Source organism: Girardinichthys multiradiatus, chromosome 19 (assembly GCF_021462225.1).
Source record: "Girardinichthys multiradiatus isolate DD_20200921_A chromosome 19, DD_fGirMul_XY1, whole genome shotgun sequence".
NCBI lineage: Eukaryota > Metazoa > Chordata > Actinopteri > Cyprinodontiformes > Goodeidae > Girardinichthys > Girardinichthys multiradiatus.
The window spans coordinates 11,277,816-11,300,878 of NC_061811.1; the positions used below are offsets into that span (position 1 = coordinate 11,277,816).

Below are 23,063 nucleotides of genomic sequence, written 5' to 3' on the forward strand. Positions count from 1 at the left end.
CACCAGATGGTATTCACCCCTTCAAAGGCCTTAAGCCTGCGGCCCGTCAGGCGAACAGCCCGAGAACAGAGCCCAGCAAAACCTGCAGCTGGCTGCGACCCCATGAACCTCCAAACATTGAGGCTCTTATTTTATTTGTAAAATAATCTTTATTTATATGTCTGATTTTTTAAGCACATTTAGGACTTATAGTGTTAACATGCGTTAGATGATCTATAAATCCCATTTAGATAATTTTCTTAATGATTACATTAATCCCCATCAGATCTTAAGCCCCTTAGATTTGCTCACTGCTCATTTTAGTCTGTAATTTCTTTCTCAAAGTGTAAACATTCCCAGTTTGAGCTTCTGATGCAGCTTAGACCCAAACATAGCAGCAGAGTAGTGCTCCAGTCTTCACAGCTGGGGTTCCGGTGCCTCTGCACGGTGCTGGTGCTGATTGGATCGCGGCTGTTTGCTCCCACTTTTCTGTTGCGGTTGACGACACATGACCCACCAGCCACGTGGTGACCAACCCATGGCGTGCTCACAGCTGCTGGCAGCAGCTGCTCAGGCCTCGCATTGCATCGTTTCACTCTATTCTCTGCGTGAAAAGCAAATCAACCTGCTTTTTTTTTCACTTTACAAAAATTTGTGGCTTGGAAACAAAAGAATGCAACAAAACCTTTTATCTTTGGCTTTGGGTTGGAAAAGCCTCGTAGCTGGTACCACAAGTGGCCATTTTACAGTAAAGAAAAAGCCTAAAATGTTAAGCCTAAACTTTATAAAGAAAACCAGCTCTTTAACTGTTTCTCTGTATTTTGTTTTTTCTGATCAATTGGTATTGAATTAAAGATAAGAATCCAAAGAAATAAAATGGCCACCCTCCTGCATGTGTGCGTCCCCGGAAGGGTGGACTTTTTGTTTTTGGATGTCTGCAGCTGTAACCTTGAAGGATGCAATTTCATCTGTCATTTATTCTTCCCCATCTAGACTGTATCAGGATAAACTGTAACTCCAGTAAGTTAACACTCAAGTTTCATTTTGTTCTTGTTGTCTCTTCTTCTTATATCTAATCTGCACTGCCTTCCACTTTACTTTAACCTTTATTATGTGAATGTTGAGTTTGTTTCGGTTTTGAGTTGAAACTTTAAGATTAGAAAATGTTTCTGTTGGTTTACATCTGAAGGGTTTTTATTCTTTATTTGAATACAATTTATTTTAACCAATGCAGACAAATAGTTACTGAACAAAACCAACAACCTAAACATACTAAAAACATATTTTAGCCCAAATGTTCCCAACAATGCAAATATCAGGCAGAATTTCTAATGGAGAGGGCAGGAGAAATCCATAAAGAGCCATTAAATAAAAAGCATTTCAAGAGCAGTGTATCACACAATTCATAGAAAAATAACCCATAGGGTAAATAAAAGGGTGTCAAAAAAGGATTGCAAGTAAAACGTGTAATTGTGGTTTTATTGTGGTTTTATTTTTAGAAATTGCAATGACGAGCAGTTGCTAGTCACTTCCCTTTTCTGTTTCTTTTCCCTCATCATGGTGACCCCACCCATCTCTGTGAGCTTTAGCATCTTGCTCATTAAGAGCTTTATCTGGTGTAGGCATATAGGAAAGTGAAAGCCCTTCCAATTAGCCTAATATATTATTTTAAAACAACATTTAAATGGATGGCCATCTGAAATTTTATAGTCTACCAAGTCTTATATTTAAGCAATCCTTTGCTATTTGGGTATTACACACATTTAAAATGTGTAGAAGATTCGACTCATTGCGCAACTCCACATCAGATTGATGTAAACTTGAAGAATAAGAGCACCGCAATCTCTGACAAGTTTCTCAATGCACAGACTTGTTGCAGCCAGAGAAGTGGCTGGATAGATCCAAAGGCAATGATAAACTGTTCTATTCAATTCTAGTTATAAAACAGAGCAGTCAAATTCAGTTCATAATGCCAGTTGGTGAAAAGTTTGCTACCATTAAGCTTAAAATTATTCATAGCCCTGTCAGATTTAGGTTTAAAGTAGTCTTTTAATTTCACTAACATGCTGTGTGAAGTCACATGTTTTTGTGTTTTCAAAATAAAATAATCTCTGTTCGTTGTAGAATTGTCCAATTCAGATTTGTCCAAACATGGTTCAAATGTTAAGCTAGAAATGATCAAACTCTCTCCAGATTCCTTGAAAAATTAACGGCAACTTTAGCATTATTATCCATCAGTGGTGAATGATAATAATGCATAACAGGCTAAGTAATAGTTACATAGTATATGAAAGCCAGGATGGACCTTATTAATGCAGACGCCAAAATTATAGGGATGATAATGGAATTATCAGCTTTATAAAGGGAGGAAGGGAGGTAGATGGGCACATTTTGGACCTTGGAAATTCTATCATCTTAATGTCACTAGGATCCAACTTGTTGAATAGAAACAGAAATTTGTGATTCCTTTTGATTTTAACACTTACATACTCATAGTGATCAGTTGTAATCCTGAATCTGAAGCTGTTGAAAACAAGGTTAAAAATCTCTAGACAACAGCATGAGGACCTTGTAAGTAATCACTTGTCCATGTGGTTCTATCAGCTATTGATGTGTGTCGGTTCTGGTTGCAGTGCCTTCTGAGGGATAGGAGATCACGACCTTCCAGCTAGGCTTGCTCCATGAAATTCTCCTAGATTCCTTGAATGGTTTAGTGATATTTAGTATTATAGAGGGAGAAATATGCAAATCCCTTACAGTCTTTTCAAACATAATTCCTAAGCTACTAAGTAACTCAAACCTTTATGAATATTGCTTTTTTATAAAGATGCATTTTAGCAGATTAAATTAAACTGAAAACAACAAAACATGAAATATCTTACTTTTATACTGTCAACTATAAATTAAGATTCAGTTTAACTGCAACAATCATTGTTATTTTTGCTATTTTCCACACTGTACCAACTTTTCTAATTCAGATTTCATGTTGAATATGACATATCTCTCATAGGTAATTCAATCATCAACTCTGTGTGTCAAATAAACATTTGATATTGTTTAGATATCCACAGGTTTTCAGATAATGATTTGTTTAACACAAACAAGAGTCCGTTCTATTATTTTAATGATGTAATGAAAGCTTAAGGTGGTTTTATTTTATACTTTTCAAAGAACCTTGGTGAACCAGTGAGCTTTTTCTGCTGCTGCACTCATAGTGGGCCAATAGCGATGTTTCAAGACATTATATCACATTAAAGCAGTTACAGTCTAAATATAACAGAACAAATGGGAACTGCAGTTGTCACTGTCCATAAACTGCCGATTCAGAAGAAAACCTGTTTAGTTTCAACCCATTGGACCATAAACCTCAATTGCACAAGCATCTTAAAGGTTAAAATATCTTTACTTCAAAAGAGAAATCAATGTGAACATTCTAAAAATTCCAGATGTATGCTTGAATGTTTTAAATTAAATTATTTTTTAAATAAACTAAACATATTGAGTTCATGTTTGTTAAAATGCTGTGTGCTTAGTTAAATGTCAGAAACATTGTTCAGCACATAACAGATTTGGTGATTTTCCACACAATGATGTGGTTCTCATTAAGACTGAAGCATTTATGCTATTTCAGTAAAACTAAAATGGGTTTGGTTAACATAACCTTTTAAGGTTTATTCACACGATTTCCCACTTTGGCTTTTCTGAGACTGGCTGGTAGGGCGAGGTTCATCAGAGACTCCCAGACCACCCTCCCATTTCCGTGCGTCCTCCTTCACGTAGCACTTTGCTTTCCAATTTCAGCCATCGAGCTAATCTCTCCTGTAAGTATTAAACCTGCCGGTAGACCTTCTTCCTGTGGAACATTTTTAAAACTTTTTCCTAGGAAGGCATTCTGAGATGCCCAAAATACCTCAACTGTCTCCTGTCAATGTGAAGAGGCAGCTAAGCTCCTCATCTCATTTCTATGGGTGATGCATTTCATCCTGCTGAGGAAGCTTGTTTCTGCTCCTTGTGTTCACGTCTTATTCGTTCAATCATTTCCTACAGCTCATGATGGGAAACCTTGACTAGTCAATCGAAAGCTTTGTCTTTTTATTTCAGATTAGCTGTCTCTTAACCCTATATTGCTGAATAGTAATGTGAATACATTGAGTTGTTACTGACAACTTTAAGATTCTTAAACGTCTCCAACTAGGGCATTTACTACCTCAAAGTGGCAATCCTCTTTTTTCTTGCTCAGGACCATGACTTCATTGGTGCTAAAAGTCATTCATCTCAGCAGCATCCCAAAGGTTTCTGCACTGTGAGTCAGAACCACATTGCCCAAGATAAAAACAGTGGTGAAATCCAAAGACTCCCAAGAAATTGGACACCCTCTTCCCCCTGGCTACATCAAAACATTCTGCCCATTAAAATAATGAATGGAATTGGTAACGAAGGGCAACCCTGGTAGAGTCAGACAGTCACTGGGACGAGTCTGACTTCTACTACATGTACTACCTGTAGGATGATATGGCTTAAAATTAAAATCACAATTTAGTTAGGAATGATCGCGTTACACAATATTAAAGTTAATGCTTCTTCTCAACAATAATGTTCAACCTTGTTATGCAGCTGTTAATAGTGAGTCAGACTCTAACCGTCCTTCCAATAGCAAGATAAAAGCAATGTAATTTGCAGCAATTTGTATCTTTCCGCATAATCTGTAGAAGTGATTTTAGTAACATTTTCAGTTCCAAACAAAGCTGCAGTTTGGATGCTCATTTTCAAAGTACATTAAACCAGCAAATATATATGTAAAACCAAGCCTAAGATTACCTGCAAAACAAACACAAACAACCAAATAAAAACAGCTGACTCAGTATAATAACGCGCATAGGTGGCCGGCATCAAAACATCTGACCAAACTTTGACTAGTGACTGGAAAAGCAGTTTTTTAAACAGTCTAGAGTCATGCCACTTTATGAGTCTTATAACAGCTGTTCCAAAAGAGGAGGCTAGAAGAGAGCAGGGCAAAGATTTGGAAAACCCTGCCAAACACAACTAAATCACAACAATTATTGTGTAATAATATATTACAGATACAAGCTAAGCTCTAAGACATTAGTGCATTGTTGAGTGTTGAACGATGAGAAGAGCAGCCTATTAACATCTGCCATATTTTGTTGACAGCACTTTTTAGTATTGTAAATACTGAACAATGTGTACAAAGTATTTAAGGCAACATAAGTCATAAAGCGACAATTTCAAAAGAACTCAAATATCTGGTACAAAAAAACAACAGACATTACAATAAAAGCTGCTTTACTAGCCAGACCAAATTATTTACTACCAGATTACTCACCCTTACCTGACGAAGGCAACAATAGTAAAGTTCATCAACCTTTTGTCCGATCAGCAGCCAAACTGTAGCTTTCACAAACTAGAGCAGTTTTGGTGAAGTCAAGCTGAAATCTCTAGTCCCAGGATGACTTTGCAGTAAAGGTCGTGTTTGTTTAAGATCTCTTCCTTATCTGTACTCTTTGATCCAGAGCTGTTTTCTTTTATAAACATGTTGTCCGTCTATTAATCCCACATCCGACAGTAAAAACTGGGGAACCCTTGCTAGGCTGTTTGCATTTCAAATGGTGTCTCCATGCTTTCTCCGCTCAGGTGCATGCTCTGATATTTTCCTCATGGGCTGGAAAGGGGACTAAGTGATGTGTTTAGGAATACTAAGAAAAACGGAGCTTCCAGCTAATTAGATCCCGAAGGTGCGGTTGCTATGGAAATTCATACTTGAATAGTCATGAAGCTGTCATTTTACAAATCGCACATGGAAGCAAAGCACAATATATCACATATACAGTACAGACCAAATGTTTGGACACACCTTCTCATTCAAAGAGTTTTCTTTATTTTCATGACTATGAATATTGTAGTTTCACACTGAAGGCATCAAAACTATGAATTAACACATGTGGAATTATATACTGAACAAAAAATTGTGAAACAACTGAAAATATGTCTTATATTCCAGGTTCTTCAAAGTAGCCACCTTTTGCTTTGATTATTGCTCCGCACACTCTTGGCATTCTGTTGATGAGCTTCAAGTGGTAGTCACCTGAAATGGTTTTCACTTCACAGGTGTCCCCTGTCAGGTTTAATAAGTGGGATTTCAAGAATTGTAAATGGGGTTGGGACCATCAGTTGTGTTGTGCAGGAGGTGGATGCCTTCAGTGTGAAGCTACAATATTCATAATCATAAAAAAAAAGAAAACTCTTTGAATGAGAAGGTGTGTCCAAACGTTTGGTCTGTACTGTAGTTAATATATCGTTCAGTCCAAATTACTAGCAATGTAAACCAAGCTGTTGCTACAGTTGTACAGGGACTAAAGTAGTAATGTCCACAGGACACCAAAGGGATGTGGTCATAGGCCTTCTGAAGTCAGCAAAGCACATACAGACTGTTTAAGCATAATGATGTTTGCATGTTTGACAATGAAAACCTAATTACTCTGTGTGAATCCAAGGCTCGACTATCAGTTAAACTCTCCTGTCTTGAATCCAGGTATAAGCTGAAATATGAGATCTTATACTTAGAATACACCATTTTCTCCCCTTTAAAAAGGACCAGTGCCCCAGTCAGCCAATCTACAGGCACTATCGCCAACCTCCTGATATAAGTTGTACTGGCATTTCAGCAGGGTCGCTTCAGCAACCTTCAGGGCCTTGAAAAGCTTAATGGGAGCCATAGAGTTGAGCTGAGCTAGGTTTCCAGATTTAATTACATCAGTCTCATTGGTTCACTTTTTATTCTATTGTAAATTAGAGGTTATGTTACTAAACCCAATGAAATAATGCATCCTAAAAGATAATGTACACCCAGCCAAGATTTATTACAACTGTTCGGTTTAAATAATGCTTCATTATGAATGAAAGACAGATAATTGTGTGGAAATTCTTTTATATATTTTTCGAATTCATTCAAAAATTTTGCTGATTTCTTTCATAGCAGTGTTTCTGATAGTTTCATAATGCAGTTGAAGGGAAAGATTTCTAAAAGCCTGTAATCAGTAAAGGCATTTTTCCCTCTCTGCAGCTTTAATCTGCTGTATTATATGAACACATTTATCAACTATTTTGTCTTTTTTCATTGTGTAATTCAGTGACAGAACCAAACCTTTGTTTCCCAAATGAATTAGATCCAATCTTGGATACATTTCCAAGCCTCTGTGCAGCCTGCAAAGTTTATGCCTAGACTGACTGGTGGGAAGACAAAGGTTTGGTTTGAGGCTCACTTTGTCCTTAACTTTGTGACTGACCATTGTTCTCAGGCAAGGGACCGGAGACCCTGTATGCCGGGCAAAAGCTCAATGATAATGAATGGCATACAGTGCGGGTGGTGCGTCGGGGCAAAACCTACAAGCTAACGGTTGACGATGATGTAGCAGAAGGTACTTAATCCTGCATCAACTGGAAATCTTCTCAGTGTTGCTTTGTCAGTGTATTTTCACCATGCTGGGGTGTGTTAGCTATGAAACATTCCTCTAATACTGTTAATGTAATTTTTTTCCTTAAATCAGCCCTTTTGTGTTAGTGTCAGACAGAGTTCTCTTTTCTTTTCGTTTTGTTTGTCTTTCTTTTCAACCCATCCCCTGCACCCTCCCCGTCTGCAGGACAAATGGTGGGCGATCACACTCGGCTGGAGTTCCACAACATTGAAACGGGAATCATGACGGAGCGTCGGTTTGTTTCCACCATCCCATCCAGCTTCATTGGTCACCTCCAGAGCCTTAGGTACGTTCTACAGTCATTGCCACTTTCAAGTGGGTGTAGGAGGGCAATGGAAAAATAAGTCCAAATCAAATTCAAAAAATTCTGATGTTACATTTTATTTGCCAGATTGTTAAAACCCATGTTAGTTTCTTCAGAATCGAATTAAGCGGGAACTACTCAATACATTTTCAGATGTCGGTGCCTATCAGTAAATTAGAATGTCATCCAAATGGTAATTTCTTTCAGTAATCAATTTCAAAAAGTCAAACTTGTAGGCTATAGGTAAATTAGGCAAAAACAAATCAGCTTCTATTACAAACTCCAATAAAAACACAATCATGGGGAATACTGCTCACTTGACAATTGTCCAGCAGACAGTCATCGACACCCTCCACAACAGGGTAAGCCACAAAAGCCCCTTGCTAAAGAATCTAGCTGTTCAGTGTTAGATCCAAGCACAGTAACGGAAAGTTTAGTGGAGAGAAAAAGTGGGGTGGAAAATGGTCCACAAGCAACAGGAAAAATCAACTTAACTTAGAACAAAGAGCCATGGTCTACAACTGTTACAGTTGAAACCTTTATTCTTTTTGCGAACACAAACCAAAATGTTTTAAATGTCATGGATTCAACAATGAAGATCTAACAGAACACAGAGTAACAGAGTATTAGGGCCAGACTAAGAAAAACCTTTTTTTTTTTGAAAATTAAGAGAATTATAGTCCTAATATTATCAGAATAAAGTCCTAATAATACAAGAATAAAGTCATAATGAGACAGCTCCACTTCCACAAAAGAAGCAATTTCTTCCAAGTACATGTGATTCTTTCTTCAAAAAAGACAGTTGTTTGCACAATCATTTCAAAGTCCTGATAACAATTTGATTCTGATATGCTAAAGAATTAAATATTTCCTTATTTGTGAAGCCGATACAATAGTATAACTTCACAAGCTGCTTAACATGCAGGGGGAAGACTGCACTTCTTGTAAGAGTTCTCATAAAATTACAAGTTTATTCTCATGTTATGACTTTGTTCCCGTAATACTCTGACTTTATTCTAGTAGACCTAATATTATAACTTTGTTTATGTTATATGACTTTATTCTTGTAATATTATGACTTTGTTCTTGTCTAAACACCACATCGTAGTTTTTAGATTTATTTATGTTCAGGTAAGAATTGTTACTTTTTACCAGTCTAAGTATCCTACATCATGAACAGGCTGATCAAACATAGTTCAGATTCTTATAAGACGCTGACGTAGCTTTTTACTAAAGCTACAAATAGAATGCTAACTTCAGCTGAGTGGAGCTGCTTATGTGATAAAATTAAACTGGAAGGATCAGTATCCATTAACGCATCCATTAACCCATAGCTCTTTGGAGTTAAAAACAGCTAACAGCTATGATCTGTAATTCAGACAGACTAAGGCTTGATGAAGAAGAACAAACAAATACTTATTCTGAAACTTAACAATAGACTGCCCAAATAAAAAAGAAAACCTTCAGAAACCAGGGTTACTCTTGATCAAGACCTCTTTAAGTATGTCCCTTCCGGGTGGTTTACAACCTTTGCATAATGCTCTTGTTTGACAGGATGGTTCTTTGGGAAGAAGATATTACCGCCATTGTTCTAAGTTCTATTATTGCTTACCAACCCAGGTTTTCATGCTCTGGAGGACATTTGTATCTCTGAGATAGAAATATTAAGTCCATGTTATCTTTCTTTTTTCAGGTTTAACGGCATGCTCTACATTGACTTGTGCAAGAATGGCGACATTGATTACTGTGAGCTCAATGCTCGCTTCGGGGTTCGTTCCATTATAGCCGACCCGGTTACCTTCAAGACGAAAAGCAGTTACCTGAGCTTGGCCACCCTTCAGGCCTACACATCCATGCACCTCTTCTTCCAGTTCAAGACCACCTCCCCTGACGGCTTCATCCTCTTCAACTCTGGGGATGGAAATGACTTTATTGCTGTAGAATTGGTCAAAGGGTACGTTCTGGTTTGAGGAGATATCTTTTTAGTTTACTTGGCTTGTTTCAGTTGATGAAGTCAAATGTATAACTTTAAAATCAAAATTATTGGGATTTTATTAGATCTGTTTGAAATTAAAGACATGTTTTTGCTGCAGATACATCCACTATGTTTTTGATCTTGGAAACGGGCCCAACCTCATCAAGGGCAAAAGCGAAAGGTCGCTAAATGACAATCAATGGCACAATGTGGCTATCACTCGAGACAACAGCAACACCCATACCCTAAAAGTAGATGCTACAGCCACAAGTCAGACGATCAATGGAGCCAAGAACCTTGACCTCAAAGGTAAGTCCAGAACATGACATTTGTCACATGATTTGATCTCATTTTAGATCCAATCTTCATTCAGATGAGTGGTACTTCAACTCTTAAGAAAAACCTTTCACATATGTTACCAGATATATGGGCAGCTTACTCAAAACAAAAGCAACAGAAGGTTCAGGCATGGAGCTAAATCTCTTATGTTCCTTTCTTTAATTCTAACTTAATACTAATTAAAAAAAAAAAAATGGTTTTGGGAGATACACCTCAATGAGATCAGTGGTCTAAAATACACGATTTTGTGACATCTAGTAGCACAGCTTTCAAATTGCAAATTTACCAAATGCGAAAGGGGGAAGAGCCAACTGTGCATCAAAATGCTAACATTACTGATGAATCAAGCAGTCGAACTGATAGTCAGTCCAGGTAAAGACTGTTGTGTTTCCTGCCAGTAAATTGATTGTTTAATTTTGAGCCTAGACATTCCTAAAGGAGAGCTCAGTCAGTCAGTCATTTTCTTCCACTTTTTCCATAGTGGGTCGTGGGGGAGCTGATGCCTGTCTACAGCAGTCTATGGGCGAGAGGTGGGGTACACCCTGGACAGGTCGCCAGTCCATCGCAGGGCAAAACAGTCACACACAGGAAAAACAACCATGCACACACACTTAAGGGCAATTTAGAGAAACCAATTAGGTTAACAGTCATGTTTTGTACTGTGGGAGGAAGCCAGAGTACCTGGAGAGAACCGCACACTTAAATGCATAGTCAAATGTCTGGAGTGCTATGGCTACAAGGTTATTGTCATGAGTTTTTGGACTTTTGCCTCAGACAGACAACTTCTTGTGGCTGTTTTGATATTATTCTGGATGCTGAATCTGCATGCTGTTGCCACACTAGAAACTGGAATTACAAGTGACACTTCAGCAAAGTTTTGATATCAGGGCACATTTCCCCAATTGAAGTGATCAGAACTTGACAAGACTTTCCAAACAAGGTGTTTACTCATCCTTCAAGCAATTGTTTCAGCGGGAGGAAAAAGCTAATTAATATGCTAACTCGCCACCAAGTGGTCAGGGGTGTGAATAACAGTCTGTCAAAATGACAGATGACCTTCAAATTTGTCACCGTTTAAAAAAACTGGAAAAAATGTAAAAATATTTGGTTAACACTATCCCTGGGCCCTATCCATATTATCCAGAAATCTTGGAAAATTGAGTCTTTCTTCTTTGTGTTTGTGCTTCTTGTTCACATGCAAACAACGTTTTTTATAAGACAAACTGGAATTTTTAGGTTCTGGATAGACTTGCTTTTACTGGGATTTTTAGAAATGATAACAAATGAATTCAGTGTCCACATACCCAAACTGGAACTGTTTTTATGTATGTTTCCCACAACTTACCATATGACCTTTAAACTTCAAGCATAATCTGAAATATGGCTATAAACAAGTGGTGTGAAAAAAAAAAGTGAAACTCTTTAAGGTTGCACTGCTTAAGCATGTTCTCAATGTCCGTCCTTTGAATTTTGATGCCATTAATGACAATATTATCATCTCCTACTGGTGCAGCATTGGTATTACTGTGCTTTTCTAGGAACTCCAGAGAACATTTGGATGCATTTTTTTTTTTGGAGGATAAAACATAAAGTTAGTGTGGTGATGACATTCAGATATTAACTTTTATATTTTAATGAGACTGAGAAACTACTTAACAGGTGTATTGGTTAATTCATGCATCATTTACCTTTTTTGTACTAGTATGTATATATATATATATATATATATATATATACAGTACAGACCAAAGGTTTGGACACACCTTCTCATTCGAAGAGTTTTCTTTATTTTCATGACTATGAATATTGTAGCTTCACACTGAAGGCATCAAAACTATGAATTAACACATGTGGAATTATATACTGAACAAAAAAGTGTGAAACAACTGAAAATATGTCTTATATTCTAGGTTCTTCAAAGTAGCCACCTTTTGCTTTGATTACTGCTCCGCACACTCTTGGCATTCTGTTGATGAGCTTCAAGAGATAGTCACCTGAAATGGTTTTCCAACAGTCTTGAAGGAGTTCCCAGAGATGCTTAGCACTTGTTGGCCCTTTTGCCTTCACTCTGCGGTCCAGCTCACCCCAAACCATCTCAACTGGGTTCAGGTCCGGTGACTGTGGAAGCCAGGTCATCTGGCGCAGCACCCCATCACTCTCCTTCTTGGTCAAATAGTCCTTACACAGCCTGGAGGTGTGTTTGGGGTCATTGTCCTGTTGAAAAATAAATGATGGTCCAACTAAACGCAAACCGGATGGAATAGTATGCCGCTGCAAGATGCTGTGGTAGCCATGCTGGTTCAGTATGCCTTCAATTTTGAATAAATCCCCAACAGTGTCACCAGCAAAGCAACCCCACACCATCACACCTCCTCCTCCATGCTTCACTGTGGGAACCAAGCATGTAGAGTCCATCCGTTCACCTCTTCTGCGCCGCACAAAGACACGGTGGTTGGAACCAAAGATCTCAAACTTGGACTCATCAGACCAAAGCACAGATTTCCACTGGTCTAATGTCCATTCCTTGTGTTCTTTAGCCCAAACAAGTCTCTTCTGCTTGTTGCCTGTCCTCAGCAGTGGTTTCCTAGCAGCTATTTTACCATGAAGGCCTGATTCACACAGTCTCCTCTTAACAGTTGTTCTAGAGATGTGTCTGCTGCTAGAACTCTGTGTGGCATTGATCTGTTCTATAATCTGAGCTGCTGTTAACCTGCAATTTCTGAGGCTGGTGACTCGGATGAACTTATCGTCCGCAGCAGAGGTGACTCTTGGTCTTCCTTTCCTGGGGCGGTCCTCATGTGACCTAGTTTCTTTGTAGCGCTTGTTGGTTTTTGCGACTGCACTTGGGGACACTTTCAAAGTTTTCCCAATTGTTCGGACTGACTGACCTTCATTTCTTAAAGTAATGATGGCCACTCGTTTTTCTTTACTCAGCTGCTTTTTTCTTGCCATAATACAAATTCTAACAGTCTATTCAGTAGGACTATCAGCTGTCTATTGTATTCACCTCCTGCACAACACAACTGATGATCCCAACCCCATTTATAAGGCATGAAATCCCACTTATTGATCCTGACAGGGCACACCTGTGAAGTGAAAACCATTTCAGGTGACTACCTCTTGAAGCTCATCAACAGAATGCCAAGAGTGTGCGGAGCAGTAATCTATATATATATATATGTGTGTATACACGTATCTATACATGTGTATTATATGTGTATGTGTGTGTGTGTGTGTTTATAAGCTAAATAAATTTGAGGAAAAGGCAGCTATACAAAGGCACTAGTTGCTTTTTCATTACAGTCTGAACCTGTTAGTACATGTCACATGAAAAGATTCTTCTATTCTGTTTCTTGTTCAGGTGATCTGTTCATCGCAGGACTGGGTCCAGGGATGTATGGAAACCTACCCAAACTGGTGGCTTCCAGAGAAGGCTTTCAGGGTTGTTTGGCTTCCATGGATCTCAATGGTCGCCTGCCAGACCTCCTCAATGATGCCTTGTTCCGCAGTGGTCAGATCGAGCGTGGATGTGAAGGTACACCGTCGCTCCGGTCTCAGCCTGATTTAGACTCCTACAACACAAAGTCCAACTCGAGCTCCAGCAGTCCTTTCTTCCTGCTCAATGCAAACAGTAGCTCCTCAGCTCTGCATCCATATGGGAGAAACTCCATCCTACTAACTGTGCTCGTTGCCTCATTTACCCACTGCTAGATTCATACCAAACATCCAATGCTTCCTCATCTGCACCATCACCACGTTATTGGCCACATTGGCCGTTCATCAACTGTACCAGCACAGTCACTATCGGAGCAGTTTTGCCAGTTTAGCAACATAAACCACTCACTGGTGCTGTTTTTTATCCAACATTCTTTTGTAAGATTTGTTTTCTCCACATTGATGTAAATGTAGAATCGTAATAGATAGAAAAAAACATGTAAAGATCTATGCTGCACAGTCTATATTGGATATATGGTTATGGTAAATGGTTCAAAAACAGAAAGAGATGTATACTCACATGTATACTGACATTATGCACAGAAGTATTTCTGTAACATACTTGGCTGAACCCTTACTAATCCCTGCCTCTATAGTTTGCAGCTTCTGTTCCTTTGCAAAGACACATCACTTGAAACAGGCAGATCTTCTAGGAGTCTAAAGTCATTTTGTGACAACAAACAGTTGATTTCTCTCTCAAAAAATCTTCATATTTACCTGGTAAATCTAAAATTAACTCAGATGATAGCTTCTGCTTGCCATTTAGATTTTATCTTCTTGCAGCTTAGCTTTAGTTCAGCCTAAAGATCTGTTTGCTGATTCACACATAAATGCTTAGTCTGCTCTGATTGGTCCATTAATGACCAGTTTTGATAAAATAATGTATAAATCCGCCTTGCTTCACAAGGGGGGAAAAAAAAATCTTAAATGTATGATTGACTTTTCTTAAATAGACTGGAGTCACACTTTAGAGGCAAAAGTGATTTTATAGCTTGTTAAATACATTTTTAAAACTAAAATTTGACCCTGGAGGAAAGGCATGAATCTCTTTTTAATTTTATGCCTTTAGTTTTGTAAAGAAAAGTATGTGTTTACCACAATGTGACTGAAAATAAATATTTTATTTAATATTTTATTTAATAAGCAAAATGTATCATATAAAAACACTACATTTGAAATAGAAACTTTAAAATAAATTTCAAAATGGACATCATATTTACAATTGATGTAAAAAAGGTTCCAATAATTCAGACTATGTTATATAATTTTTAAACCTCATCTTTTTGTAATGGTGCAAATATGCTATTCAGTTCAACTGAAAAATAAGCTAATTTGTTGGAGGGAAAATGTATAAAAATCTAACTGCACCAGTAAGCTGGTTGTATACCAGCGAGACGCCTAAACAAATACTCTCTTAAAGCACCCTTTGATTCAGTTTCAGCATTCATTCTTCTTTATTTTACACATGCTGTTAAATATAATGTATCTGATGAACCTGAAATAATGTTCAACTGTTATGGCTGAAATTTCTTCATTTTGCTTGATTACATTCTTTAGCTAAATCTTTATAGAGATGGCAAAGAAAGAAATGGGGTTTGTTGTACAAAGCTCACAAAAAGGATCCAAAAAACTTCAAAGCATTTTTACATTCACAGTTAAGCCCAAATTTTTTAGACCTCTGTCAGATTTAAATATAATAATATTTTCATTCAGTGAAGAACTTTGTTTTTGTTAGGAAATGAGACAGGCATCTTCTCCTGCCGAAGATGACTGAAAGCTGAAACTGAATCAAAGGTTTCTTCTACAAACTATTTAACAGTGTTCATACTACATTACTGTAGCTTTTTTATTGTTTAATTTTACCTTTCAGAGGTTTGTTACTTTTTCAGTTGAACTGTACAGCAGTTGAAGTACACAAAATGACCATAAAGCTAATAAATAGGATATATTGAGCTTCTGTTGCTCATCAACCCACAGTTTAATTTTGAATTCCAGTTTTAGAACACATATAGCTCTTTTATTTGAATAAAAACTGAATGAACTGTTTGCATTTGAGGAAACAGCCAAGCTAACTGGAACACACTGCCTATTGTAGGATATCTCCCAAAGCCAAAGACATGCCGGACATATCGGTCACTTATGTTGTGCCTCGATGTTGTTCTCTTTGCCCAAGGACAGCTGCTGCTTGGGATTAAGTAAATGGACAGCTGTAAAGGTTTAATATAAGATGCTTGAATTCTGAATTTCTCAATTCAGTTGTGCAGTTTCAGCTTAGGCCATGAAACATGTGTCAGAACTGCATTCTATGCTGATTGTTCTTAAAGCAAAACTTGCCAAAGGTTTAATGTTTTGTGCTGCTTCCTGCTTTATCCATGCCTTCAATGTAATACCGCTCCATGGAAACATTTTGCACAGGCTAACAGTTGTCAGTGTGGATAAAAATGTTTCTATCCTCCGGTGCTTTTCTTTTCTGCTTGGTTGTTTTTGTCATCCTCTGAAGGTCCTGGGCCATCCTCCACAAACTGTTCTTGTTTGCATGGAAGTCTGTTTTTATTTTCTTGTACCTGCCTCCAGCTGGCCATCAAGTACTCTGAATGTTACATTTTTTAACATTAACTCAGAGCTCAATTAATGTGTTTGTTGCTGTAAAAGAACAATGTGAACTGTTCTGTGTGATGTTATACATTGTACTGTATTTACTGTGGGGAAGTGATGGTTGATCGGTTTATTTTTCCAAATAAAATCTCATCGATCACAGCTGGGTGTCCATCTCATTTTAATAAATCATTTTATGTTTGCTTTATGTTTTTCTTTATGTTGGGACTCTCATTGTAACTTTTCAACCTTGTTTTTATGTTTTTCATTTCAAGCTTTCATCACATATGCTGATTTGTCGTTCTTTGGCATCTATCAAAGCCTACAGTTGAAGGTTATAGATCCAGACTGCCACACTACTCTGTTACCATCACTAGATGGTGCTGCTGTGCCTCTGGTAACCACTGAACGTCTTACATGAAACCCTAATTCAGATCAGCCACCAAAAATAAAGGGAGTTTAAACTAGAACGCCCCTTTATTTTAGATTGACACAAGATAAGCATTTACACATTTACCTAAATTACCAAACCTCCAGGAATGTTTTTAAAAGTTTTCTAAAATCCAACAAAAACCTTAAAGCTTGAAAACAAACATGAATGGCAGTTGTATTCTTAGATAACTCAAGAAACAACATAAACATTGGTATTTTTTTATTATTAGTTTAATTTAAAGAACTATAACCTGCAGAAAAAAACATTGTAGTGAAGAGGAAGAAGTGGAGAAGAGATGTGAAGCTCTTGATTTATTTGTCCATTTATGTTTCAACCCACACCCAGTGGTGGTACTTGCATGAATGAGGCCCTATGTTGTGCAGATATTTCCACCCAATTCTGACACCCTTTATTGTCACTTGTTAATTTATTGATTGGAGAGTCTTACAGAACTCCACCACAAAACTGGTGTACAAAATATTCCCCAAAGAAAACTGACAAATTCCATATTTTTGATGCATTTTTTGAACTTACATTACTGTAATATCAACCCAAACCTTGTTGTCATTTCACCATGACAATGAATGAACACACTGATAAAAAAAAAAAAAGTAAACACCTGCAGGAATGGTCAGATTGCGATGGGATATTATGACTGGAGGAGTGTTTGCAGGCATCTACTAGTGTGTCTGACAGAACAATGAGTGAAGGTCAGCAAACGCAGAGGATGCCTCATAGACACATTACACAGCATCACCAGCACTTCATGGAATTTGATGGGAGTTAAGATTGTAGGTTTGCAAGAGGCCAGATGGTTATTTAAGGAAACTGAGCACTGCTCCTCAGCAGATTTGTTGAGACATTATGTTTCAGAGGGAGGTCAACATCAATAAATGTAGTATCTAACATCAGTCCTTCAATGCCCAGTCCATCCATGTTTCATAGAAACAACAGAGTCTTTTCCAGCAGGAGTGAGGAGAAGAATATCTTAGTCTATGCTACTTCTAGTCATTTCATGATTATTGTTGAACCCAGGGTTTGTCTGTGTGTTTGGTGGGTATTGTTGGACTCCCACAGGTCCCAGCACAACCTGTCAGGAGGACTCCTGTGCCAACATGGGGATCTGCATTCAGCAGTGGGAGAACTACACCTGCGACTGCTCTATGACCTCTTACACTGGGACCCAGTGCAACGACCGTAAGTTAATTTGTCGTGTTCACGTCTAATGTCGCACCACTCAGCACTCCATACTGGTAATGCAATAAATTATTCAGCATGAGAACATGTAAAGAATTGTTTGTTACACAACTTAATAATTTAATATAATCCTACTGAGCTGCTTCAGTGAAATAACAGTAAACAAAAAAAGCTTTTCATGATAAATTTTATAAAAAACAATCACAGTCTCATTGGTTTGGCTGTTAACTTCCTGCCTAAGCAGGTCCGAGCTGTGCCAGGAACTGTCTTGTGTCCTTCAGCTTTGAATTGTTCCTACCCTTCAATTCAACCCTGCAATTATTTCATAATCCAGCAGCAAACAATGTTTCCAATAGAAATATGTCATTCCTCCCTACCTGTACTTACTTCTTTGGAGCTCATCCACGTTGGCAGCATAGATGATTTTTGTGGGAAATGTTTCTACTATATTATGTTTTGCATAACAAATAAGTGGTCATCCATCCAATTGACTTATCTATTTTGTGATTACTGTGAGAGATTTGCAGACAGTGCAGGTACAGAAGCAATGTCATCTTCAATATATGGTGGTGGCTTAAGCTTTAGTTAGCAGGACTCAAAAGGCTTTTTTTTTGTTTGAGAAAAGTGTGTTCCAAAATTACTTATAACATCCTTTGCTTTAACAAAACAAAGCACAATCTGATTGAGAATTATCTTTCATAATATTAAGATTGTGAGGTTTTGTGGCTATAAAATATGCTGATATACTGTATGTCCTTTAAGAGTAAAAACACATCATTGGTGCACAAGTATTATGACACATCAAGTGGCACCAGCCATGTTCAGCAAGCTATGGCCTGGTGACTATGTAGTACCCTCTTTAGGATATGACCCTGTCCTTTTAGCTGTAATATTCTTAGCAGCATGTGTGGCTTGTATGTTGCTAAATGATGAGGGCCATTCTTTGGAGATAACCTTTGGTAACACAGACAGTGCTTTAATCTGCATCTCATCAGTCTGCACGAATTTAAAAACAGTGTGAACTGCCAGCACAAAACCTGAATCAGTCAAATTTAGCATACATCTAAAACACAACATTTTTGTCACTACAGAAATTTTTGGTCATAACTGTGTTCTGAGCTCAGCAGAACAAGACAATTTTTTCTTCGTTTTTACCTGCAACTTCAAAAGCACCTTTTTCAAATAAATCTTGTGTAGTCATCTGTATAATCTCTAACTTCCTGCAGCAACAAAACATGCAAAACGTTTTTAAAAAGACTGTGAAAGGTGCAAGCTGTTGCACGGGCCTTAATGAAAGTTTTGTCAGAGGTTGAATTCTTGAAAGCAGTGTTTGGAGCCTTGGAGAACACTAAGTTACAGCACACTATGATACAACCCAACATCCGATCAAAGAGGGGAAAGCTGCAAATGGCTTCTCATTTGTTTGTGGTAGCTGAATCCGGTTTGTGTAGTCAACATCTAATCCCATGCTTTCAGTTGTCGTGTCAGATCAGAGCTGTTGCTGTCTTGGTTATGCCATAATCAATCTTAGTTATTCTGGTATCAATCTCGTTTTGTATGGAGTGTTTTGTTTCCACTGGCCAGATTGGTCATTGCGGTTCAGCATAGCATTTGATTGTGTTGTTTTATAGATGCTTCCATTGCATATGGTTATTTCCTCACCTTGATCTTGTTACACCACCATAATACCGACACATTTTCTAGCTCATTTTCCATCCAGTTTGTTTTAGCTTTGCTTATGCTTTTTGCTCACATTAATACAAAAAATGTTTCTGCTTCTCTTGTTTTGAGTTATGGGGTTAATTTGGACAGAACGTCCCATTTTGTTCATTCGCCCGCTAATTAACGTAGGACTTTTTGACCTCTTAACTTAAACCCTCTTCACTTTAACTAAAGCCCTCGCTGTTTTGTAAAAACTTTGGATCTTTTTGTAGGGTCTAGATGAGGTTGTTAGGAGAATCTTAAGCATGATCTAAGAAATATTTGCCAGAAAAGCTTATACTCTAAGAATTGGTCTGGTTATTGGTTGCTTTTGACAAAATACATATCATAGAGATTATTCCTGTCTAAATTGTTTGAGAATGTATCATGGGTTTTATTTTGGTATTTAAAGCACAAATTAAATCAACGAATCAAGAAACTTGCTGGAACCATTTACCACCTGTAGTAATTTGAAAAGTTTATAAAAGTATATAACATTTAAGACAGTTTTTTTTTTTCTGACTTTGTTAAACATTCTCATAATGTGGGTTTTGAGCATGGACACAGCTTAGTAAGCTTATTGTGGTTAATTACTGCTGTGGCAGTGTATGTGGATCCTGGATATAAATAGTATAGTGGTATTCAAAGGTCTGTAGATGAATCCTACAGATTCCATATACAGGTCCTTCTCAAAATATTAGCATATTGTGATAAAGTTCATTATTTTCCATAATGTCATGATGAAAATTTAACATTCATATATTTTATATTCATTGCACACTAACTGAAATATTTCAGGTCTTTTATTGTCTTAATACGGATGATTTTGGCATACAGCTCATGAAAACCCAAAATTCCTATCTCACAAAATTAGCATATCATTAAAAGGGTCTCTAAACGAGCTATGAACCTAATCATCTGAATCAACGAGTTAACTCTAAACACCTGCAAAAGATTCCTGAGGCCTTTAAAACTCCCAGCCTGGTTCATCACTCAAAACCCCAATCATGGGTAAGACTGCCGACCTGACTGCTGTCCAGAAGGCCACTATTGACACCCTCAAGCAAGAGGGTAAGACACAGAAAGAAATTTCTGAACGAATAGGCTGTTCCCAGAGTGCTGTATCAAGGCACGTCAGTGGGAAGTCTGTGGGAAGGAAAAAGTGTGGCAGAAAACGCTGCACAACGAAAAGAGGTGACCGGACCCTGAGGAAGATTGTGGAGAAGGGCCGATTCCAGCTGCTGGTGTTGGTCCACTGTGTTTTATCAAAGGCAGGGTCAATGCAGCTAGCTATCAGGAGATTTTGGAGCACTTCATGCTTCCATCTGTTGAAAAGCTTTATGGAGATGAAGATTTCATTTTTCAGCACGACCTGGCACCTGCTCACAGTGCCAAAACCACTGGTAAATGGTTTACTGACCATGGTATCACTGTGCTCAATTGGCCTGAACCCCATAGAGAATCTGTGGGATATTGTGAAGAGAACGTTGAGAGACTCAAGACCCAACACTCTGGATGAGCTAAAGGCCGCTATCGAAGCATCCTGGGCCTCCATAAGACCTGAGCAGTGCCACAGGCTGATTGCCTCCATGCCACGCCGCATTGAAGCAGTCATTTCTGCAAAAGGATTCCCGACCAAGTATTGAGTGCATAACTGTACATGATTATTTGAAGGTTGACGTTTTTTGTATTAAAAACACTTTTCTTTTATTGGTCGGATGAAATATGCTAATTTTGTGAGATAGGAATTTTGGGTTTTCATGAGCTGTATGCCAAAATCATCCGTATTAAGACAATAAATGACCTGAAATATTTCAGTTAGTGTGCAATGAATCTAAAATATATGAATGTTACATTTTCATCATGACATTATGGAAAATAATGAACTTTATCACAATATGCTAATATTTTGAGAAGGACCTGTACAGGGCTGTTTGCTTCAACCAGAACCCCTCTAATCAAAGCAATACAAAATACTTTTTAAAACTCTTTTTTAACATACCTTTTAATGAACGCCCTTTCAAGTGTGAGTTTCAACTCTTGGATGTTTCTAACTCTTTTTTTTTTTTTTGATTGAGACTTGCTGGTCTTTTTATCCATCCTTTGGTGCTTTTTTGAAATATGATTTCAGTCAGATGAATTATGAACAAAGACTGTTTTTTACCAGAATTCATTCCATGCCAGATTTAAGGTACACTACGCTACAAAAATGAAGTTTTTTCTTTATATTTGTCCCAGAGCCATGGACGCAGAATATCTAAACATGGTTTAAAACCGATCTCTGAGTTTGGGCTGATTTTATAGTGTTCTCATTTAAATTTAGGACTTCAAATTGTGGAATTAACTTTTAAAGCTGATTCCACAGACTTATACATTTTTCTAGTTTATTTTTGTTTTGTTTTTATTAATGATTTGCCAAACCATTGTGAAGTTAATCAATATGCTGATGATGCTGTTATTTATATCTTACTCAGATCACAGGCCCTAAGATAGGCACAGAGGTGAAAGGTGAAGATCTCAATTTCTGCATCATCAACATTCTGATCCTTATCTATGGTCATGAGATATGGATCATGACCAAAAGGGTGAGATCCTGGGTCTAAGCAGCTGAAATGAGCTTTCTTTGTAGCATGGCTGGGCTTTGCTTTATAGATATGGTGAGAAGTTCCTTTAATTGGAGGAGAGCTCGGAGTGTATCCGCTGCTCCTCCACATCAAAAGGACTCAGCTGAGGGGATTCGAACGTCTCCTGGAAACCTCCCTGGAGGAGATCATGGAGAAGACCCAAACATCATTGGGAGTATTTTGTATCTTTTATCTCTGGGAACACCTTAAGATCTTCCAAAATGAGCTAAAGAGTGTTGCACAGGATAGAGGTGTGTGGACCAAAGTAATCATATGTGTGGATAGATGGAAATATTGAACTCCTAAATATGTTAAATGCTGCTCACACATTTAATATAAATCAACAGTTTTGTCAGTTCCTTCTCATCTCTTTGTCCACGTTTTTTGTTTGCTTCTTTCATCTCCTTTTGGTTCTCCTGGCTGCATGTCGGAGAGAAATGTTGATCTTGTGTCATGCATTTGAACATATCTCATAATGGATTATAATATTTATAGGTTTTTGGTGGTTCTTATGAATTTTGAATATATAAAAATACAATGTGTTTGGGAAAAGACTTCTGTTGTTGAATGAGTTCATAAGACAGCACATAAGACACAATGTTTGAGACTGTTTTTCTTCACAGGCTCAGACATGAAAGCAGTTAGGCTCACTACAATATTCTTTTGAAACAGGCACCTGACTCTACACTGACATAAGGTTGCATCATTGTCCGTCCAAGTCTCAGCCTTAGTATTGGAAATTGACTGTTTCATGTGCTTCCGATTTTCTTGTTTGCCTCATTTTCGTTTCAGTGAGCAGTCACAGTTGATGTTGCATACCCGATGTTTGGATCATTATATTAGTGTGTGTGTCTCAGCAACAGAGTGAAATTAAATATTTAGGATAAAAAAACATCTTTTTTTGTTAAGTAGAGGAAAAAGTATGAAG

At 37.7% G+C, this 23,063-nt stretch overlaps 1 protein-coding gene across 1 annotated transcript in view; it reads left to right on the plus strand.

The window, feature by feature from the left end:
- nrxn3a (neurexin 3a) overlaps positions 1-23,063 on the plus strand; it is a 195,252-nt gene that overhangs the window by 134,381 nt on the left and 37,808 nt on the right. The window contains 7 exon segments of the mRNA XM_047344991.1: positions 973-999; positions 7,296-7,415; positions 7,638-7,758; positions 9,470-9,730; positions 9,870-10,060; positions 13,452-13,625; positions 17,691-17,810. Of these exon segments, the coding sequence (XP_047200947.1) occupies positions 973-999; positions 7,296-7,415; positions 7,638-7,758; positions 9,470-9,730; positions 9,870-10,060; positions 13,452-13,625; positions 17,691-17,810 (1,014 nt within the window).